General features: G+C 35.9%; 1 protein-coding gene across 2 annotated transcripts in view; it reads left to right on the top strand.

The window, feature by feature from the left end:
• The window catches only part of atp9b.L (ATPase, class II, type 9B L homeolog), a 153,211-nt gene that overhangs the window by 41,899 nt on the left and 88,413 nt on the right, over positions 1-22,899 (top strand). For both annotated transcript variants that reach the window (XM_041566345.1, XM_018267840.2), the window contains exon 8: positions 10,383-10,477. In XM_041566345.1, coding sequence (XP_041422279.1) covers positions 10,383-10,477 — 95 coding nt within the window. The remainder of the gene's footprint in view (positions 1-10,382; positions 10,478-22,899) is intronic.

Genomic DNA, 22,899 nt, shown 5'->3' with positions numbered 1-22,899 from the left:
ATAGCTTGTTAGCAATCCTTAAAGGTGGCAATATTTGGTAGGCTGAGAAACACCTTGAAAAAATATATATATTTTTTGCATTAAACTGTTTAGTGAACAAGAAAAGAGAAAGGTAGTTTAATATAAATGTATTGTTATCTCTGCAAACCTTTATATCTTTATGATGTGCTGGGAATAGCTTGACATGCTTGTTCAATAGGACAACTTTAATAAAGCACCTGGTAGGAAAATATAACACCACATATGCTGCTTTTAATGTGCATGTTGGAAGTTTTAAGGGCAATATGAGAATGTAAAACACATATATATGAATCAATTAGACCAGTAGACAATTATTCTTAATTTAATATCAGTTTGTGCTTTAATATGATCCACACTGATTTTTGTGACTTTAATGTGTAAATATCTACTTCACTTAAAAAAAAAATCTGTGCCAGACATGACCATTCCGACATTGTACCTGCTACTCAAATATTACTGTGTTCTAAGAGAAATGCATACGTTTACTTTGAAATACTGAATTTCTCCATTTTAATGGAGTCAAAATACAAATATATAATTCACAGGAAAATGTATTTTATTCCATCTTTATTGCATTCTGTGCAACGAAATGGAAGAGCAGCAATCAATGAATTGAATGCAATTTGTCCTGATTAGATTGATTGTGACACTAATGTTGCCTCTGCAATATTCCCCCTTTGTGAAGTTCATTAAATGTTTTAAGAAATGAGAAAGTAAAGTTAATGGTTTACTTATATAGTTGAAGCTACACCCCAAATTATTTTCAATCCCCATATCTTTTATTAATCCATTGATTTTTTTGATGTGCATATGTAAATATTAAATACATATGTAAGTGCATATATACACACACAATGATGCATAAGGCCTCATTTAAACATTACTGGTTAACTTCCTCACAGGGAAAGACAGCATACAAAAACAAGTAAATCTGAATTGTAAAATGTAAACATCACTCATGGAGCAATCTTATCCCTGGAAAAAACAGAGCCGGCAGAGGGGAAAAAACAGAGCCGGCAGAGGGGAAAAAACAGAGCCGGCAGAGGGGAAAAAACAGAGCCGGCAGAGGGGAAAAAACGAATAAATTGGTGACCCCCCCCATCCTATTAGCTGTATTTTTAGAAGCTGATAGGGCTGGGTTATTTTGACTTCGGAAATAAAAAAAAAATACATACGTAAAACATGTACTTTGTCAGTTAGTAGAAGAAATGCTTGCTCAATACCGTGGCCCCTTTCAAAGGCCTCCTGACACACCACTAGACAACTTATACATTTCCCTATTTGCTGTTTGTTGGTGTAGTAAGAGTGGCATGCACACTCATGCTGCCTCTGGACTCCTTTCCGCAATTGTTGACCTAGAACATGCACAGTTGTAGCCAGGTCCAGATCAGATTCAGCTATGCAGCTCTTGTCCAGAGGTTGCAGAGAAGAAAACCTGAAGTGGCTAAAGATGGCACCCACCAACTGCCTACTGATTTGTAGATTTAGATACAGCAAACTGGTCAGTTTAGGGTGTCCTCAGTAGTGTGTATTCAGGAGCAGGGAAAATGTCCTCTGGAGATGGCCAAGGTATTAAACAGCCTTTTGTTTTCCTCTAAGTTATATTAAATCTATTTGAAAAGGGGACTTAAGAAATTAGCCTATTTGTGGAACATTATATGTTTCAACATTCTCTATTCAATGCGTTTTTAAGAAAGGCTTTTCTGCATGCTTAATTAGTAATTGATTTAGATGGGTACTACAGGCCATGCTATATTCCAGTTTACAAGATAAGCAATTCATCTCTTTATAAGTTAAAAGGACAGCAACACCAAAAAATGAGTTTCAAAGGCATGAAAATATAATGTACTGTTGCCCAGCACTGGTAAAACTGGTGTGTTTGCTTCAGAAGAACATGCTATAGTTTATAGCTATGTAGCCATGGGGGCAGCCGTTCAAGCACAGGACACTCAGTTGATAACAGATAAATTCTGAAGAATCCCATTGAATACTACAAAGCTTATCTGCTATCTGCTGTATCCTGTGCCTTTTCTCTTTTTCAGCTTTGAATGACTGTCCCCATGGCTACACAGCAGCTTATTTATATAAACTATAGTAGAGTTTCTGAATCAAACACACTGGTTTCCCTAGTGCAGAGTAACAGCACATAATATTTTAATTACTTTGATACATTTAGATTTTTTGGTGTTACTGTTCATTTAAAGGGATCATGTGGCAACCCACTGCACCTCATAAATTTCAGCCATGTGGGAAATTATGTATTTTAAACATTAGATTAATTACAGTTTTTCTTTTAGTGTTCAGTAAGTTGAGTTGCATTTCTTGAGCAATGAACACAAATGCTATGTCTAGCTTTATTTTTCATTATCCAGCTGAACCATGTAATAGCATAACAAGCAATTCTGATAATACATGCTGACAATAGAGTGGCATTACCAACAATAGCAAGAGTCTATGCTTTATTTAAGCAAAGGTATTACATTTTACATGAACACACAAATTGCTTGTAAAGTAACTGGCTTGTTTAGCTTTGTTCATTTCCTTATATGTGTCTTGCTTTTCCTTGGAATTTTCTAAGTATTAATTAATAAATGTAGAAACCTAATTCACAGCAGTGTTTTTGCATATAGATATAGGCCATAATGTTTTTAATACAGCTACAAAAGTCAATATAGAAATCCCCAAATATATGCAATGTGATCAAGCTTGGATTAAAAGCATCTGCGCGCTTGTCAATAAAGAATTGTGATGAGTTCACTGGTATCATATTGACGGTTTATTAATACACGGAATCCTATTGGACCATCAACTGATTGTTTAGCATGTAAATGAAACTGTTGATGGATCCAGTGACTGATGGTTTAAATTCCAATTAATCAATTGCTTCATCAGTTTCTTAATTCAGATCAAATATCTCTTGAGTGCACATAGTTCTTTCCCTGGTATTAAAAGAAATGAATGCTTTAGAACTAATTTTCATCAATCTCCTATAAATGCCAATATGTTTTTCACTGCTGTTCCAAGTGATGACATTATAGCTTAAATGTTAAGGATATATTACAGTTCTCTTTTTTTTTTTCTGTTTGTTCCTTTCAAAACTGAACTTTGCTTCTCAGCATGGTAAACGAAACTCTTTCCCCTGGACTCGTCATCGTGTTCTATTGTGTTTGTTCATCTTCTTAAATGATTTAAAAATGAAGTTGCCGGCATTTGATATGCAAAGTCAATGTCTATTTTTCCCTTTGTTCTAAGGAGTCGTGTATACCTTCTTTCACTATTAATCTTTTTATGCTCCTTCTATTACAAGGCATCTTCTAACAATTTATGACAGATTAACATGCCCTCTTAAACAAAAGCCCAGCTATTCATCAACAGAGAACACAGGCTCTTGTGTGTGACATTCATACCAGCTGATCTTAATTTGATTGCCATTAAAACCATCGTTTCCTGACAACTCTTGTCAATTATACAAAATAAAATCAAGTATTCATAAGTAGACTGTAATAGGATATAGGCAGACAGATTTAATAATTCAGTTTTGCTGAGGCTTACCTGGCATTCGTTGTAGCTAATGTTTACCTCTGTAAAACATTTATTTGAAACACCACTTTAGAGAAGGATTGAAGGGAGACTTTTTATTTTGCTCTGAGTTAAGTTTTTCCTCTGAAACGAGAACCCAAAGAGACGTATACAGCATAAAGTAGCAAGGAATTTTTCCTGTGTTATAGTTATTAATTTGGCTTTTTGGTCTAACAATTGGGATCTCCCACATGGCTGAGAAAAAAGGATGGTAGGCATTCTGTTATTCCTAGAAATTCTATCTCAAAAACACATCTCACAAGGAAATGACCTTAATATGCATTGATACATTTAAATAGTTAAAATGTAGTGGACTGGCATAAGTTATAATAAACTAATAACCTGTAAAATGCATATTTAAAAACCGTGCTTAGTTGTTTCTCTTGTATTGCATGGTTGTGAACCTTGTCTAACTTTAGGTTACCTCAGAGTAAAATGCATTTATTCACTTATCCGTAAGGTTTCTAGAAGATTTATGTAATATTTCTTAATTTGTTTAACTTGCTATAGAAGAACATTCATATATGGGCTTAAAGCAACACTGTACGACCATAAAATTGACGATGAATTTACCTGCAATGCCTATGTATTGCTTTGATCTTAACTTATGGGAGACATATAAAAATACACATTTATTTATTAAAAATTATGCTTTATGTATAGAATGAGTCATGGTCTGAGCAGTCTCCCCTTCAAAAGCCGCATATGCAGGTGGCGGGGGAGGATCTAGTCCACAGATTGAAACCAAGGTTTTATATTTTGATCACAAGTAAACAAGTTAGGGACCGCCGTATGGGGTTTACCTTGACGTGGTATGGTGGCTTACCAATTTTATGATCAAAACTTTGTAACAAAAAAACAGTTTTTCTTTTTCTAGACAGGGGATTATTGTATTTAAATATGTTTTTATATGGCCTTAGTAGTGCACCCACAACCATCCTTTTTTGTACTTTTTTTTTGCACGCATAAAATGTATTTGGACAAAATAGTCACGCATATAAAAATTGTCACTTGTCAGTAAATTTTCCGGGGAGGGGAAACGGCACAGATTTGTCCATCACTACTTATATCACTTCATATAACAGAACCCAATTCCTTTCTCTAATAAATTCCTAGACGCAGTATGAAAATAGCCATTGTTATGTCATAACTGCTAAATTCTGTTTGTGTACGCAATGTTTAGCAACTTGAATTTTAAATAACATACCACTAAAGGCTGTACTTAATACAAAGGTATAAATTCAGTTTTAAGTTATGCAGTGATTCATATTGGGAGCTAACTTTGTGCAAAACAGTTTTCCACACCTAGACAAAAGAGAAACGGACTATGAGATAAGTTATTGATGAAATTAACTGCTGAAGTGGAGAGGAAATGCAGCAGTCCAATACATGTCATACTGTGCAGTCAACCATTCACAAGAGCCACATTGGTCTTGAACCATATTGATCTCTGCTATAATTCTAAATGAAATTGATGGATGAAAGTAAACATTGACATCAAGCATAAAAAAACCTAGTCAATGTATTCTGTAAAGAAATTATGATAGGAATTTAAAGGTTAAACAAATTCTAATGAGCACCAATCACAGAAGCTCATCGTTATACCTATTGGGTTACACTGTTTTTGCTTAAAAAATAATAATATAGTAAGGTATGGTAAGGTGGGTTGTGCAATCTGGACTGAAGCAAGATATATCACAAATCATAAGCAAATATCCTATTTTATGTTGTGCAAAATTCATTGCAAACCATTAAAAACACATTTTATGTATTTCAGAGCAGACCATATATCATTCTGCTCTGATTAAATTGATTTGAAATTTAAAGGGTTTTCCAAAAAAGGGCAAGTATATAGCTGGCAACATTTGCAAAAGTATACTAAACCTCAGATTTGTATGGTTTATTAAACAATGGAAGCAGCTAGAAAAATATAAATTTGATTCTAAGCTAAGAGCAAGGGTGATTTTTGTGGTCACTAAGGGGATTGTTATAGTAATAGGTAAAAAGTTTGCTACAGGTCTAGTCAACTACAGCAACCAGTTAGCAAAATTTGCTGCTTACTTGTTTTAAAGCAAATATCTTATTGTTTCTATCGGCAACTGCACCTGAGCAAACTTTGTGCCTTTCATTACAGTTTTTCAGCGCTGCACATACAGTATGAGTGCAATTCGTCTCTCACTCGTGATCTTACAGTAAAACTCTCATTTGGTTTTTTTTTTGTTAATAAGCATTTATAAAGTAGGGATGCACCGAATCCACTATTTTGGATTAGGCTGAATACCGAATCGAATCCGAATCCTAATTTGCATATGAAAATTAAGGGAGGGGAGGTAATTTGCGTGACTTGTCACAAAACAAGGAAGTAAAAAATGTTTTCCCCTTCCCACCCCTAATTTGCATATGCAAATTAGGATTCGGCTAAATCTTTTACAAATGATTCGGGGGTTCAGCCGAATCCAAAATAGTGGATTTGGTGCATCCCTACTTTATAAATGCTTATTAATAAAAAAAAAATGAGAGTTTTATTGTAAGATCACGAGTGAGAGACCAATTGCATCCATACTGTATGTGTCACAGAGTGTTATTATATAAGATAAATTGTAAACTATGAAAGGTTTAATGTATGTATAATGATACTTAATAAATCAGATAAAGGTTTAATACCTAAAAGAGAGGAGGTTGATAAACACGCCATCTGGGGTTTCAAAATTGCAAATATCCCTTGGTCGTGGGTTAGGTACATTTGCAGAATAAGGCTAAAATATCTCCAGTTATCTGTAGTACACAACTTTCTGTCAATAATTCCATTCATAAATGTGTATTGACAGGCCTGTGTACTTGTAAAACATACACAACAATTATATAATTTTCATTGTTTAATAGGCAATTTAAGTAATATATCCAGTCACTTTTTATGTGTATGATTGGTATTATTGATTAGAAGTAAATTATTATACAGCATGCTTATAAATACCTAGAGACTCTTTTGTCTGTGAGTGTATGAGTGTTTGTACGTCTGATTATAGCCGATGGCTGCCCGTCTACCATACATATAAAACAATCCAATAACTTTTTTAATATGTATAATAATTAGGCTGGCCTTTTTTATCTTTATCAAGTGTATGACTGGAAACTTATCATACAGCTTGCTCATAAATACCCCAAGATCGTATTCGCTGTCTGTGTACGTGTTGTTGTGCTTACTCTAAGAATAGAAATTTAGGAGCAGCTCGGGGCAAATGTGCACTAGTAACCCATGGCAACCAGTGAAATTCGTACTTTCAGCTGTAAGAAAAAACCTAATCCCTGATTGGTTACTAAGCAGGTGCCAAATTATCAGGGGATACTGGAGCAAACCAAGAGTAATTAAAGTATAGTTAAATTATAATGAATGTATTACCGATGTGTCCAAAATTGCTATGAATACACAAAAAGGGGAATTGATCAGTTCACATTCCCTTCCCCCATGTTTAATTATCAGTTCATGCTGTGCAAGTAAGATGCATTATGCAATGCAGTGATGGTAATGCTCTGTACGATGCCGGACATTCTTCACCTATAGCATTATCACACAAAATGAAGAAAACCATAAGTCTTATAAGAGGAGGATTGTGATCAAGAAAGCACTTCCATTTGCATAGGATGTAAACATCTGAACTAATTACCAGGTGGTTACTAACTAACTCCTAAATGGACTAGATCAGGGTTCCCCAACCTTTCTTACACGTGAGCCACTTTCAAATATAAAACGACTTGGTGAGCAACACAAGCATGAAAGTAGTCCTAGGGGGTTCAAAAGAAAGGGCTGTAAGTGGCTATTTGTTAGTCCCTATGTGGTCTGGCAGCCTACAGGAGACTTTATTTGACCATACACTTGGTTTAATGCAACTAAAACTTGCCTCCAAGCCAGGAATTCAAAAATAAGCACCTGCTTTGGGGCTACTGGGAGCAAGGGGTTGGTGAGCAACATGTTGCTCTTGAGCCACTGGTTGGGGATCACTGGACTAGATGAACACCTAAACTTCTGGCACAGGTTTACCTTGTTTGTTCTCACATTAGTAAACGATCAATTACTGAACTACTTTACATACATAGTAAGTTAGTTTGAAAAAAGACACACGGTCATCAAGTTCAACCTTTTAACTTTTTTTAACCTGCCTAACTGCCAGTTGATCCAGAGGAAGGCAAAAAAAAAACCCATCTGAAGCCTCTCCAATTTGCCTCAGAGGGGGAAAAATTGTACTATGAGCTATCTTCCATAACCCTGTATTCCCTCACTTGTTTAAAAGCCATCCAACTCCTTCTTAAAGCTATCTAATGTATCAGCCAGTACAATTGATTCAGGGAGAGAATGCCACATCTTCACTGCACTTGTTCATTGTCTTAGCTGGGTAAAAGGGGACCCGTCACCCAAAAAGATTATTCAAAATACTATTTTATAACATAAGTCAAGCAAAATTAACTTTACCTACACTGTGAAAATTATTTGAATCTTGTTTTCTTCCGTCTGGAAATTCATAATTATAGCAAGCAGGCAGGAGCCATTTTGTGGACACTGTTATTAAGGCAAGTCTTGCATCATCTCAGAATTTTGTTTGTGACCAGTATGGGGGACCTGGTGTTCATCCCCATGCCCTGGCTACACAATTAAACGGTGAAGAGAACGTGGAATGTGTGGAGTGCAGTGACATCTAGGAAGTGCTGAATGGAAAGTGAAAGTAATTGTCTGCCCCGCCTCTATGCCTAAGGCATAGAGGAGGGGCAGACAATATTTGATTGACAGTTGCGATTTTTAAATGAGCTTACAACAGCTATGAATGCTTTAATAAAAAATAGAAATTGGATTTCATGTTTAATTTGAAAAGGACTTTTATTATACAGCTTTTTGTGTCTGGGTGACAGGTCCACTTTAAAAATTAGATTTTTTTTCAGGGGCAACCTTACTGTTAAGATATTTTGACTCTCTTCCAATAGGGAACCACAGTCACTCTTTAGAGCCCATACCTTAGGCCAACTTAGCCATGTTCCAGACTGATAACTTGGCAGAAGAGTGCACTGCTGACAAGTGCAAGGGATACTATTATGAATGCCTCCTTTAAGCAGGCATCATGTGCCTTGCTCCCTTGTGTTCCCTGGTGCTCCTACCTTAAGAATCAAAGGAAAAAAAAGTGTCAGGGAAAGGCATTTTTGGAAGATTTGTACCACGGATTTCCTGTGGGCAACAAATATACTTGTGCTATTTACTTACAGTGCTTGAATCTAAAATGTGCATATGCCATCTTCTTGAAAGAAAAAAAAAAGAATCTTTCTGTAATAAAAAAATTATTACTATTTTAAAATATTTAGCAGTGTTGTGTTTATTATATAAAATGTTTTCTGTTTGGAAAAAAATGTTAATTTAGATGTTCTGGATTATAAATGATCACTTTTATTTTGAGTCTTAATGTGGATGTGCAGGCTTTGCCAAAGCTTGAGATAAAAAGATCAGTGAGTTCTAGCTTATCTGTTGAAGAAGTATCTCAATGATGTAAATGTAATATGCCAATGTGGCTCATGATATAAGGGATGAAATGTCATATCTTGACTAGTCAAGATATCCAGAGACATTAGATCTCTATAGTTCCATTACACTTGGTAATAAAAATAGTTTTTTGGTATATTGTCTGTATAAACAGTATATTGTAATGTGTGTTGGGCTTAAAGATTATTTAAATCTGTAGAAACTTCGGTAGTATATGGCTTTGTTATTTTACTTAAAAAATAATGGATTTTTGAGATTATGTATGAGAAACATATACTTTTATAATACACAAAAGCCATGAATATCCTGTAAATTATATCCTTATAAACGGTGAGTTCTAATGTCATCAGTTATAAACGGTGAGTTCTGATGTAATTTCTGTCACATGACTCATTAAAATTTGTGTATTATAATAAATAAAGTACCCCCAGTTGCAAAATATGAGGATATTAGAAGTTACCTCGGAGTTCCATGACCTGTATAAAAACACTCGGCCTTCGGCCTCGTGTTTTTATATGGTCATGAAACTCCTCGGTAACTTATAATATCCTTATATTTTACAAGAGGGGGTACTTTATTCACTATATAATTACCTTTAGAATTGTCATAATTTGAGTTGTTGTAGAGTTTTAGGAATATAAAATATTAATCGCTGTATACTGTTTTATGCTGTAAGTAGGGTATAAAGTGTAGTTCACCAGCTGTCTGCTGCATTATTTTGTTTTAAAGGAGAACTAAAATCTAAAAGAAATACTAAAATGGCTTATTTTATGTACTGAACTTACTACACCAACCTAGAGTTTCAGCATCCCTATAAGAGTAACAATCAAGTTGTCCACAGTAGCTTGCCATTTCCTAAATCCATAGGAAAATGGAAAATGAATGTTTAATGCCAAGTAAGACTAACCTAGTCTTTGTTTGTCATACTCTGTGACTGGGCTTGATTAACTTGTTAATGATACCAGAGGTTCATAAAGTTCTGTAAGAATTTTTGTGTGTGTATAGTGTGTGAAACAAAAATTTCCACACGTGTAATCGGATAGATATAGAAAGTAATACTACGGCTTTGCTGCTTTTTTTTGTAATAAAATGCAAATAATTATGCATGCTCTTTTCTGAAGGTCTTTCCATTGAGACAATACCTGTATAAGGAAATTAGAGTTAATTCATAAACACATAATCGGTTAACCATAAAACTATTTCCTACTGCTTTATAAAACCCTTCTGCTGATACAAATGCTGTCCTAATTTTGTTTTGAAGGTTCATGCTTTATTCGGACTGACCAGTTAGATGGTGAAACAGATTGGAAACTCAAGATTGCTGTGAGCTGTACCCAGAGATTGCCAGCATTGGGGGTAAGTATCACATTCCTATATTTGAAAGACAAAATAGTACATTTCTCAAAAGTTGTTTAGCCTTAAAGGGCAACTAAAGTCCAAAATAGAATAATGTTAGAAATGCTGTAAATGAACTTGAACTTACTGCACCAGAAGCTGAATTAAACAAATGATTTATGCATTTAAAGTTGGAGCAGGGGGCTGTCATCTTGTAACTTTGTTTAACATATTTCCAATACCAAGACTACGCACATGCTCAATGTGGTCTGGGCTTCAGTTGGGAGGTTAAGCTTAGGGCTCATCATAAATTATGAAAACAGCACAAGTCAAATTATATCTGCTATAGAAGCTGATACAGCAAGACTGATTAATAATCAGAATATACAGACTGTACTGAGTCTTTGGATACAAATCTACACAGTTGTTACAGGGAAACAAACAAAGCTGCTCGAGTTCTGGGAAGTAAAACTGGGGGGCTCTCCATGTTGTTTGAAAGTATGATTGTTTCCCTGCACAGCAGTTAGGGACTGTCTGTAGTTTCCTAAATGCAGCTGTCAGAGCAAGAAAAACAAAGGGTGAATTTCACTGCATACAGTCAGGTTTCTTATAAAAACGGTACACATTTTTTAATTAAAGTATATTGGCTTATTTTTCATTAAAGAAAGTAAACATGGGATTTTATTTTTTTGCCTTTACATCCCCTTTAAGACATGTTGACTAATGGCAGAAATTAAGAACCTATGGGCAAGAGTTTGTACAAGAAAACAATTACTACTAATCCCTGGATTGTTACAGAGATCCCCAACCAATGGCATGTGAGCAACAAACCTCTTTGATTTTGCTCCCAGTGGCCTCAAAGCAGATACTTATTTTACATTTCCTGGCTTGAAGGTAATGTTTGGTTGCATATGAACCATGTGTACTGACAGACAGAGCCTCCGGTAGGCTGCCAGTCCACATAGGGGCTACCAATTGCCAATCACAACCCTTAATCGGCACCACCAGGAACATTCTGCATGTTTGTTTTGGGGATCCCTTCTCTACAGTATGTTTAGAAGAAAAAAAACAACAAATTATTTGCTCACGCCTTCCATTTTTCCAAAGAGCAGCATTTTAAAGTGGAATATCAGTTTACACAATTCAGTAAGTCTAGGTATTTAAGTATGTTGGCTTGAGCATTAGCTGTGGTATTCCTTGCAGCTGTATTCTTCCTAGACATCAATGCAAAAGTGCCATTCCTGCTCATGGAGAGGTTGTTCTGTTGCTGTGGTTTCTTGTATAGAATGTCTCTGAATTCAGCAACTTTCTTTTTCATTGTGTATTTATAAATGCAGATATGCGGTAAATTTTTTGTACCATCAACATACTTTTTTCTCCTAATATAAAGCTAAATCAATTTATACTAAACTTCACATATACATAGGGTTATGCATAGTGTATTGTTGAGACCCTTGATCACGTCTCTCATTTTACTATATAACAATGTATGCATTAAAATTCTATTTTAGCTGCTCTGAACCTCAATATTATGTTTTATAATTTAGTTTTTCTAAGGTCTTTCTTGGGCACTGTGTACAACTAGTTTCTATGTCCTCTCAATGTCTGCATGGATTTCCCCCAGGGAGTCTGGTTTTCTTCCACACTTCAAATAATATAGTTAAATGGCTTATGATAAAATTAGCCCTAGTGTCTGTGAATATGATAGGGACCTTAAATTGTAAGCTCTCCTGGTGTAGCGACTGTAAAGCTATGTGTAGATGTTTAGCACTATATAAATAACAGATAATAATACAGGTATAGAATCTGTTATCCAGAAACCCGTTATTCAGAGGGCTCTGAATTACAGAAAGGCCACCTGTCTATAATAAGAAAACAGTACGACTATGAAGAAAACAGTACCTTGTACTCGATACTAAGTGAGGTTGAGCCTAAGTAAGATATAATTAATCCTTATTGGAGGCAAATAATCCTACTGGGTTTATTTAATGTTTAAATTATTTTTAAGTAAACTGCAGGTTCAAAGCATTCTGTATAACCGGTCCATACCTTAATTATTACATTAATGAACCCTTTCCTATTTTTCTGATCTTCTTTCTGTTTTAACAAGATGCCCCGTTTCCTGTCCCAGTCCCAGTCCCTGCAGCCACAAATACACTAAAAACCACTTTATTGTGGATATTGGACAACCATATTCACACTTCAGTAACACATCAATATTTATGGGGAGGGGGTGCAAAAGAGGCCAAAAGGGGTGCATCAAAGAGAACCATGTGAATCATGGCAAAGAATGTGGTGGCAGAATTATTTTCTAGCCTGCTTTTTGTCAGCAGGGGCTAGGCGTCTTGTTAAGATAGAAGGAAGAATGGGTAGGAAAATGCTATAGGATATTTAAGGCTTTATTTTAGAAGCCATGGGCAAAGTGCAAACAACAGGGACAAAGTTCCCTGTCTCTCGCATGTTTGCACATTGCCCTGTGGGTTGCACCATTATTTTCCCTGCCTTATGACCAGTTCTAATTAATGTTTAAGTAAGGTATATGAAGATGAAACTTCACTGAACACTCAAAGGGACCTTACATCATTTCTTTATTTAGTTATAGAGAAGGTTTTACTTCATTCCTTCATATATATTTAATGAAACATTATACAGTGTCAAGGTAACCGTGAATGGCACATCTAGAACATTTCTGGGAGTGCACCTTTTTGCTTTCATTGATCAGTGGACTTATTGCAGCTCATTAATGTGAGGAATTGCATGCCTATTTGTGGGCCATAAAAGTAGTTACTCTAATTCTTTGGCGCAAAGGTCTTTCTTTTCTTTACAACACCTGCTATGAAAAAGCACTCTTAAGCCTGTATTTACATAACCACCAAAACAGCAATATCAAGTTGCAGATATTGCTTGATCACATTTTATTTTATGCCTAATCATGTCATATAATAATCTGTGTAATATGCTCTCTGATGCATAGTAATATGTTGCGTAATACATTTTTTTTAAAGCATTGTATTTTGGCTTGATATTCTATTTCACATTAACATGATTTGTGTTCCCTGTTTTCTTAATTTGAAACTCTTAAGCTGGAAATGAATCAGTGATTGCTTGCATCTTTCATGCAAGAGTAATATTATATTTCTATGTTAGAGTATAGCTGCACCTATAAAGAAGTGGTACAGACAATAGAAAGCTATATGCACTAACAGACGGACTAAAGGCTAATAAAATGCAAACCAGAATATGACCTGTTGATCAGCTGGGCATGTGCTGACCCCAAATAGAATTGTGCCCATAAAAATGTATGGTCTTAGCATAATCACCATATTATTTGTCCATGCTTCATTTATAAATATTTCCATTACAGTACATACATAATGCTATTTACAGTGCAATTTAGTGCTGCATTATAATAAGCAGTGATTTTGAAATTTATATTTTCATTTCATATTGGCAGTCTTTGAATGTCCTCTGGTTGTTTCTTATAAATTGCATTGGGAAGCACTGTGTCTTCCACCCATGCTTGTTGGTTTTTAGGTTTTTAGGCCACTGGCCTCTCACAGTTCTCACAAGCCTTTGTAACACAGATGCATAACACAGATTCTGTGTTAATTGAAAGATAATGGAAATGTTACATACATTGTACAATACAAAGCGAAGATAATGAATACATTTATATATGTTTGTATATTTTTTGGTTCATGTAAGCATTATGTGAATTTAGATCTTAAAAAGTACAGGTATAGTGTCAAGTCCGAGAATTTGCTACTACTGTACCTCTAAAAATATAGGGATTGTGCCTTAAAATAAAATGTCTTAAAAGCCTTACTGTGTTTTATTTATCGCCAATATCACCATATTATGGGTGGACAGCCATCAGTTTGGCAGAACTAACCATTAACTGCAGTATATAGGTTATAGATGTGATTGGCTACCTATATTCTTATGTTCCTCTGGGAAACATGCCTGCCACTCATTGATAATATAGATAAGGGCCTGTGGGGAGCTATGTAAGTTCCAATACAGCTGCCAAATTTAAATCTAGTAAGGTAGCCATCATTATCATGATTTATTTATATAGCATTGACAGGTTAGTCAGTGCTTTGCCTTAGTTTATAAAAAACAGGGAACAAAGGGTGAGTAACAAACATGGGTTTACAGAGTACAATATTGATTAGAAGGCCCTACTCATGAGAGTTTACAACTAAAGGTTAGGGTACAATTGAGACATTAGGATTTCACAAACAATGTTGTAATTTATGATTCAGCAATGACTGATTAATTAAGGTACATTAAATAAGCTTGCCTAAATAGGTTGGTCTTTAAGGAGCATTTGAAAGTTTGGAAAGAAGGTGAAAGTCTGACAGCTCAAGGCAGAGAGTTCCAGAGACAAGCAGATGCCAAGAGAGAAGTTTGAAATATAGGGAGGGCCTTCACTGTTAAGATCCTTGAATGTAAGTGTGAGTAGTTTGAATTTGATTCTATAGGAGATTGGGAGCCAGTGAAAGAAGCAGCTGATGTTGACCTGTGAGATAGATGAATATGAGTCTGGCATCAGCATTTAGAACAAATTGGATTTGAGAGGTGACTTGCTGGAATACCTGCAAGCAGTATGTTGCAGTAATCAGGACGGGAGATAATAAGAGACTGCATACGTTTTTTCGTTGAGTCTGAATTGAGATTTGGTAGTATTTGGGCAATGTTGTGCAGCTGAATATGACAAGATTTTGCAAGTGTTTGGATGTTTGGATAACTCCTAGGCAGCATGCCTGCTTGGTTCAGTGAAAGGTGGTGTTGTTAACTGTGAGTGATATCTGAGGGACAAATGAAGATCTTGAAGGAAATAGAGTTTTGTTTTAGAAAGATTCAGTTTCAGGTGGCACTGAGACATCCACGAGAAGACAGCAGAAAGGCAGTCTGTAACTTGGGAAAGGACAGAAGAAGAGAGGTCAGGAGTAGACAAATAGAGTTCGGTGTCATCAGCATAAAGGGGATTCTGAAGTCCAAATGACTGAATGCATTTTCCTTGCAAAGTAGTATAGAAGTTGTATACAACAGAGGGCCTAGAACAGAGCCTTGAGGAACTCAAACAGAGAGAGAGAACATAGTAGAGTTAGAGAATGCCATATGTTATTCATCATGGTCTGTGTGAAGAGTCATTTTAAAGAACGCTATGGGTCCCTTTGAAGCCTGGGGTGATGCCACAATCCTCCACATATGCCGCTCCTGTATTTTTCTTGGCCTGCCAGACCTGGGTTTTACAGCAACTGTGCCTGTGGCCTTCCATTTCCTGATTACGTTCCTTGCAGTTGAAACTGACAGTTTAAACCTCTGAGATGGCTTTTTGTAGCCTTCCCCTAAATCATGATACTGAGCAGGCTTTGATTTCAGATATTTTGAGAGTTGCTTTGAGGATCCCATGCTGTCACTCTTCAGAGGAGAGTCAAACAGAAGCACAACTTGCAATTGGCCACTTTATATACCTTTTCTAATGATCGAACACACCTATGTCAAGGCTCAACAAGCTAATCCAAACAATTTGGTGTTGCCAATAATCTGTATTGAGCAGTTACATGCATTCAAATTACAAGGGTACCCACATTTTTGCACAGCCAGTTTTTCTAAAAAATATGCATAGGATTACCAAAGTATGTGGCATGTAGAGACCTCACCTCAAAATAAAAAAAGTGAAATACATTTTCACTACAGCAAAATATACGGTTTTGTAGTCATTTTCTTCTTTTTTTCAGGCTATTTTAATGGGTAACAATTCTGTCTTTTCATCTGCCAGAATCTTATTGGGTAAGAAATCAAGAAACATCTCCTTGATTCTTAGTAGCATAAGCGATAGTCTGTTCACTTCCTAAATCTCTAGTCAATGAAAGGTCACAAGGTAATTAATTAATATGGAAAGTTTTAGTTGTTTAGTGTGGTTGTTTTAGTGGTATAATGTGCTTATAATCACAGTTGTTATGTGATTTGTTCACTGTGATTTGTACTAAAATTACACCGATTATCCAGAAAAGTTTAAAATACTGCAGTGGCATTCCCCATAGTGTCATGTGTGAATAGCCTTTTGTAATAATTTTATAGCAACTAGTACTTAGGGTTAATCCAAATGTTTATTTTTTATGCTTGCATATTTTTATGGTTCTACAAATTAAAGCGGACCTGTCACCTAGACATAAAAAGCTGTAAAATAAAAATCCTTCTCATATTAAAAATCCAAATTCTTTTTTTAATGAAATCATTCATAGTCGTTGTAAACTCTTTCAAAAATCTCAACTGTCAATCAAATATTGCCTTTCCCTCCTCTATGCCTTAGGCATAGCAGAGCAGGCAATTACTTTTACTTTCCATTCAGCACTTCCTAGATGTCACTTCTCTCCACAAATTCCCACTCGCTCTCTTGACCATTTAATTGTGTAGCCAGGGCATGGGGATGGACATAAGGTCCCCTATTCTTGTGCACAAAGATGATGGAAGACTTGCCTTAATAACAGTGTTCATAAAATGGCTCCTGTCTGCTTGCTATAATTATGAATACCCAGAGCGAAGGAAACAAGGTTCAAATAATTTATACAGTGTAATTAGAGTTTATTTTACTTGACTACTGTGATTAAAATAATTTTTTCGGGTGACAGGTCCCCTTTAAGGAAAGACCCAAGGTCCTAAGCATGTCGTATAATAGAACCTATTTTTGTACAGATAAGTACTCTATAGGGGATATTCCACAGGGTCCTAAAAATGCAGGCATATCAATTTTCTAGAGAAAGCAGAAAGCTTTTACTTTGGAGCCTATTTATCATGCTGTGTAAAAAAGACTGGATCTCCAGGCACTGCTGCATAAAAACCGACATACTTATCAAGCGGTGGATTTTTTTTATCAAGCCTATGTCCTATATGCATATCTTGATAAAGGGCCCTGCGAGGTCCGAAACGTTGCCTACTTTGCATGAGCCAGTAAAATTACACAACTAAAGAATTGATTCACTTTATCAGTGTGCAGCAGATTTTTGGATTGGATTAAATCTGGCGTTCAGACGGCATAAAATAAAACACACACCTTGATAAATTCACTATTTATTTTATTCAGCTTTTTACACTGTATTTTCAGCTTTAATCATTTTACACAGCATGATAAATAGGCACCCACATCTTTTGCTTTTGGGATCCTCCACCATGTGTTTTGTTATAAATGCCAATGTCCTGGCATTTAGGGATGCACCGAATCCACTATTTGGGATTCGGCCGAATCCTTCATGAAAGATTTGGTTGAATACCGAACCGAATCTGAGTCCTAATTTGCATATGCAGATTAGGGAAGGGAAAAAGTGGGAACATTTTTTTTGCTTCTTTGTTTTGTGACAAAGTTATGTGATTTCCCTTCCCAAACCTAATTTGCATATGTAAATGAGGATTTAGTTCGGCCAGGCCATCAGAATTCTGCTGAAAAAGATCAAATCCTGAACCGAATCCTGGATTCGGCGCATCTCTATCCGAAACCACTTATGTACTTGTGTGTCTATATAGCTCAAGACTTTTATTTTTTATTGCATATTTTTTGTTCTTTGTTGAATTCTCATTTAGAAACCACTGCCATCTAATTAAATGGCTTTTTAAGAAGCAGACTTCTATGTGCATTTCTCAGAGCAAAAACAGAAATGCACTTGATTGTAAAACACAGAGAGTAAAATAGGGGACAGGGAAAAAGGGTCTTTAGTTGCCAAAGGCTTAAAAAGTATTGTTATCCATTATTATCCTTCACACTTAATAGAAAATCTGTCTTAAATTGATGAGAGCAAAAGAAGCCTTGCATAAGGAATTGAAGAAAGCGCAGTAAATATTTTCTCTCTTTTTCTCATCTTCCCATTCTTGAATGCCACCTGCTGGACTGCAGTTACAATAACCACCATATGTATTTCTTCAGAGCCTTTATCTATTTCTCTCTATTATTTATACAGTTTGACTCATTCAGTAAAAATTGTACTTTCTCATAAAGCAACTAGAATTAAAGGGCACAGCTGGTAAGGTCATTTGCATTGATTTTTTTAATGATATTGAAGGCAAACTTTTACTTTTTAAATTTGTTCTTTCACAAAATGAAACTGTTCTAATACTGATATATTTTAGACAGATATGCAGTTCTTCTGTTCTACTTTTTATTCCCTCTTATTTTATCAACATTATATTTCTAACTAGCTTGTAACAAAAGCATTTAGGGGCAAGCAGCAATGTTAAACATGCTATAATAGGCAGGAATTTAAATGATGGGATCAAGGAAACTGACACTGTTACATTTTTATAGCTATGCAGGGACAGCAGTCTTGTAATTTGATTATGAAAGGGATTTGAATTATTTAGACCTACACTAGACAACACATACTATCCATAATTGTCAGTCATTTTGATTTCAATGTCTGTCTGATGTAATGGGTTGTGAGTATCTTGTATAGTCATGAACCATCAGTCGCATCATTCGCACAGCTCTGTAACTTTATCCCTTGTGACACCCAGAATAAATAAACCTGCAAACCTGCTTCTGAGCCTTTCTTGAAGAACAGATGACACCAACAAAGATGATCAGTGCAGATTTTGTTGTCTTCCTAAACCACTTAGAATGATCAAACAATTAAATTTTCAACACATCCTTTAATAATAGCTGCCTTGCAAGGCCTGTTACATCCAGGTTAGGTTTCCTGTGGTTTCATACTCATAAGCAAGGCAGGTACTTTCCTGTCAGCCTTCATGTTGAAAGTCATTCATTTCCATCTTATGTGATCAAGTAAATTTATTAACAGCAGTGAGGTCAGCGTGATTTTCAATAAATGGTGACTTGCTGATTTATATCAAAAGATCCATATAGCAGTAAACAATACCATTTACATTTAATTAGTTTTATTGAACCAAAGAACATTTTATCGGTAATGAACCACATGTTATGATTAAGGATGTATTTTAATGATCTCTAAGTTAGATGAACAAATGTTGCCCTTGACCTAATGAAGTAGATTTCCCTGTATTATTGATAAACTACCGGTCATTTCTGTATTATTATACTGATGTGTAAAGAAAAACATTCCCATTATCATGTTGTCCCTTAGTCATTTGTGACTAATGTAGGGGGATGAAATACATCTTCTTGAGATTAATGTAACGCTGCTTTTGTCTCTATGAAAGCCTTATGAGCAGTGAGTCCAGTCAGTATACTGTTTATACAATATGCACCTCTTCATACATGGCTACATGGTCATAGACCTCAGACCAATATATTTTGTTCTGAAAGAAAGTATTCTACATTTTATACCCAGGTATCTTATGATTGCTGGCAAAGCCGTTTATCATATGTTTCAGCTTTCATGGAAGGCTATACTAAGGCATGCCTGCAATGTAGTGATGTTCGGGCTTTTCCCAAACCGCACCCACCCACAAGCCGACCTCCCACCACCCGAGCCTGTCTTCCGGGTCTCTTTTATATATGACATCATAAAAGAGGTGGGGTGAGAACTGCACGTCTATAAAAACTCAACCCGGCAGTCGGAAGATGGCATTTGGAAGAGCCGTGGGTCGGGCTGCACATCACTACTGCAATGCTAATAAAACTCATCTCCTTCTGCATCTAAGAAGGTGTTTCCTGCAGCCGTGTAACTACAGAGGAAGCAGACCCTGCAGTTGCAGGGGGGCCCAGGAGTGTAGGGGCCCAGTGAGGCCATAATTACTAAGCAATTTTAATATATCTTGGTTGAATAGGCCAACTTATCAATATATTGGGGCCCTAAATTGAATTTGCTGTGGGGCCCAGTAACATCTAGTTACACCACTGGTTTCCTGCCACATGAACTAGTTTAGAAAAAAACCCACTATATATATATATATATATATATATATATATATATATATATATATATATATATATATATATATATATATATATATATATATATATATATATATTTATATATATATTTATATATATATTTATATATATATTTATATATATATTTTTATATATATATATATATATATATATATATATATATATATATATATTTTATAAAGTGATGGCACTCACAGCATTTTGTAAGCAAACAAATGAAGATAAAAAGGAAAAAGTTTATTGATCCAACGATGCGGTCCCACACAAGGACCTTTTTCAAGGTTTTCCTTGAATGGCCATAGCCATTCCTGTCAGCAGCAGCTGACTTGTTTGGACACCATTGTATGAACTTATCTGGTTAAATTCTCACCAGACCATTGTGCTTACCAGATTCTCCACCCAGTTCTCACAAGTGATCATCAGGGAAGCCTCACCATTTTTATCTAGTATAGGTCAATCTGAAAACACACTGAGACAAAAACTGGTACACCCAAAGGATCAAACACCAAAAGAAAAACAAAGCAATGTGGTATACGGAGTCCATTGTAGCGAGGAATGCACAGATCTATACATTGGGGAGACAAAACAACTGCTCTCCAAGCGAATGGCTCAGCACAGGAGGGAGAACTCTACAGGGCAAAACTCGGCTGTCTTTCTACACTTAAAAGACAAGGGACACTCCTTTGAAGATAGCAAGGTCCAAATCTTGGATAAAGAAGACCGCTGGTTTGAACGAGGCGTGAAAGAGGCGATTCATGTCAAGGTGGAGAGACCATCTCTGAACAGAGGCGGGGGCCTTCGACACCACCTGTCTGCTACATACAATGCTGTTCTAACATCTGTACCCGGCGGATTCAGAACACTTCACACATCCATTCATGCAACTCTCACAAGTAGCACCTCTTCTAGGAGTTGCATGACACATGGATAATCCTATCACAACTACACAGAATCAACACCTCTGTGAATTTCTTCAGATGTCACCTCTTTGAAGAGTTACAATGTGCCATTGTAATGGATTAGTGGAAGAGTTTATATGACAAAAACTTCCCACACCAGTCAGTTGAACTGAAGAAGCTGCTCGGATGAGTAGTGAAATGTCTTCATTGATTACTCAGCAAGTCCAGTTGTTTTTAGATTGACCTATGCTAGATATACCATGACCTGGATGAATGAAAATCTTCATAGTCATACTCACCATTTTTAGTTGTTGCCTTAGAAGATTGCAAGAGTACATTGACAGTAAATTTTAACAAATGGGTTCTACTATAAATGAGATACGGGAAATGCTTACCAGTATGTGTCTGAAAAAAATATGCATAATGTCCTCCAAATTTGCAATGATTAACATTTAAGATGTGTAGTCCCTGTGAAGTTGTCACAAGTTGTTGCAATTGCTCTAGATTGTCTAAATTGCTTGTTGGGATTGTACACACACAGCAATGTCTCTGAGTCTGCTCAAATCCCCCAGTAAAAGTGGATGTTGGTGCACGTACTGTCAGTGGTCCATCCTCCACCAATAATCAATCCAGAAGGAAATTCTTCATACAGCACCGAATGGATAAAAATGCCTTTATTGAAAAATGACATTGCAAAACAACCTGGTCCGCAACATTTCAGGCCCTCTATGGCCTTTTTTCAAGCTCGAAAAGCTTGAAAAAAGGCTATCGAGGGCCCTTAAATGTTGCGGACCGGGTTGTTTTGCCATGTCTTTTTCAATAAAGGCATTTTTATACATGTAGTGCTGTACGAAAAACTTCCTTCTGGTATACACACAGAGCAGATCATACAGTTCTGAGAAAAACTGATCAAACTTTTTGCAAAACTGGTGTATGTGACAAGCATTTATTTATTGCAAGTGTGTTATCCTGTATTCATTAGCTTGTGGGGAACATACTTTTTGCATATTGTTTTAATTATGAAATATGTATGACCATTTTGAAATTGAAAGTAAAGTAAAATTTTACATCCAGGTTCACGGTCCACTGAGAACCTTAAAGTATAATGAATGAGGTACTCCTTTTCTAGAAGCCTATCTGGCTGTAGTTGGATGAAGGGAGGGTTTGTTTGAGAAGGGCTTCTCAATATAGAATAGTGGCATTGAATACAATGTACACGCTGTTTAATGCAAACATATCCAATTTGTATGGGCTTAACATCAGTAATGAAATCCTACATTATTTGAGGGACTGAGGAGGATGTTGATGGTGAAAAATATTGTTGATTTTATAATAGTTGACTGTGGTTTAGCACTTGGCATTAAGAAGGAGATAACTGAAAGGCAATCTGTAAGTAGGGATGGAATACTAAAACAGAAAAGCTGAGATCTGGAGAGAGAGAGCAATTGAGAAGGAGTAAGCACAACCAAAAAAAAAATCTTAATTCTTTAACGGACACTAAGGGCATGTTTGTTAACATTGGAGACAAACGTCACCGGTAATGTTGCCCATTGCAACCAATCAGACCTTTGCTTTTGTTTTCTAATTTGTAGGTGCTGATTGGTTGCTATGGGCAACATCACTGGTGATATTTGTCTTCAATGTTAATAAATATACCCCTAAGAAAAGGT

Source organism: Xenopus laevis, chromosome 6L, assembly GCF_017654675.1.
Source record: "Xenopus laevis strain J_2021 chromosome 6L, Xenopus_laevis_v10.1, whole genome shotgun sequence".
Lineage (NCBI taxonomy): Eukaryota > Metazoa > Chordata > Amphibia > Anura > Pipidae > Xenopus > Xenopus laevis.
Note: the sequence above shows the minus strand (reverse complement) of the source record. Positions and strands in the feature narration are given on the sequence as shown.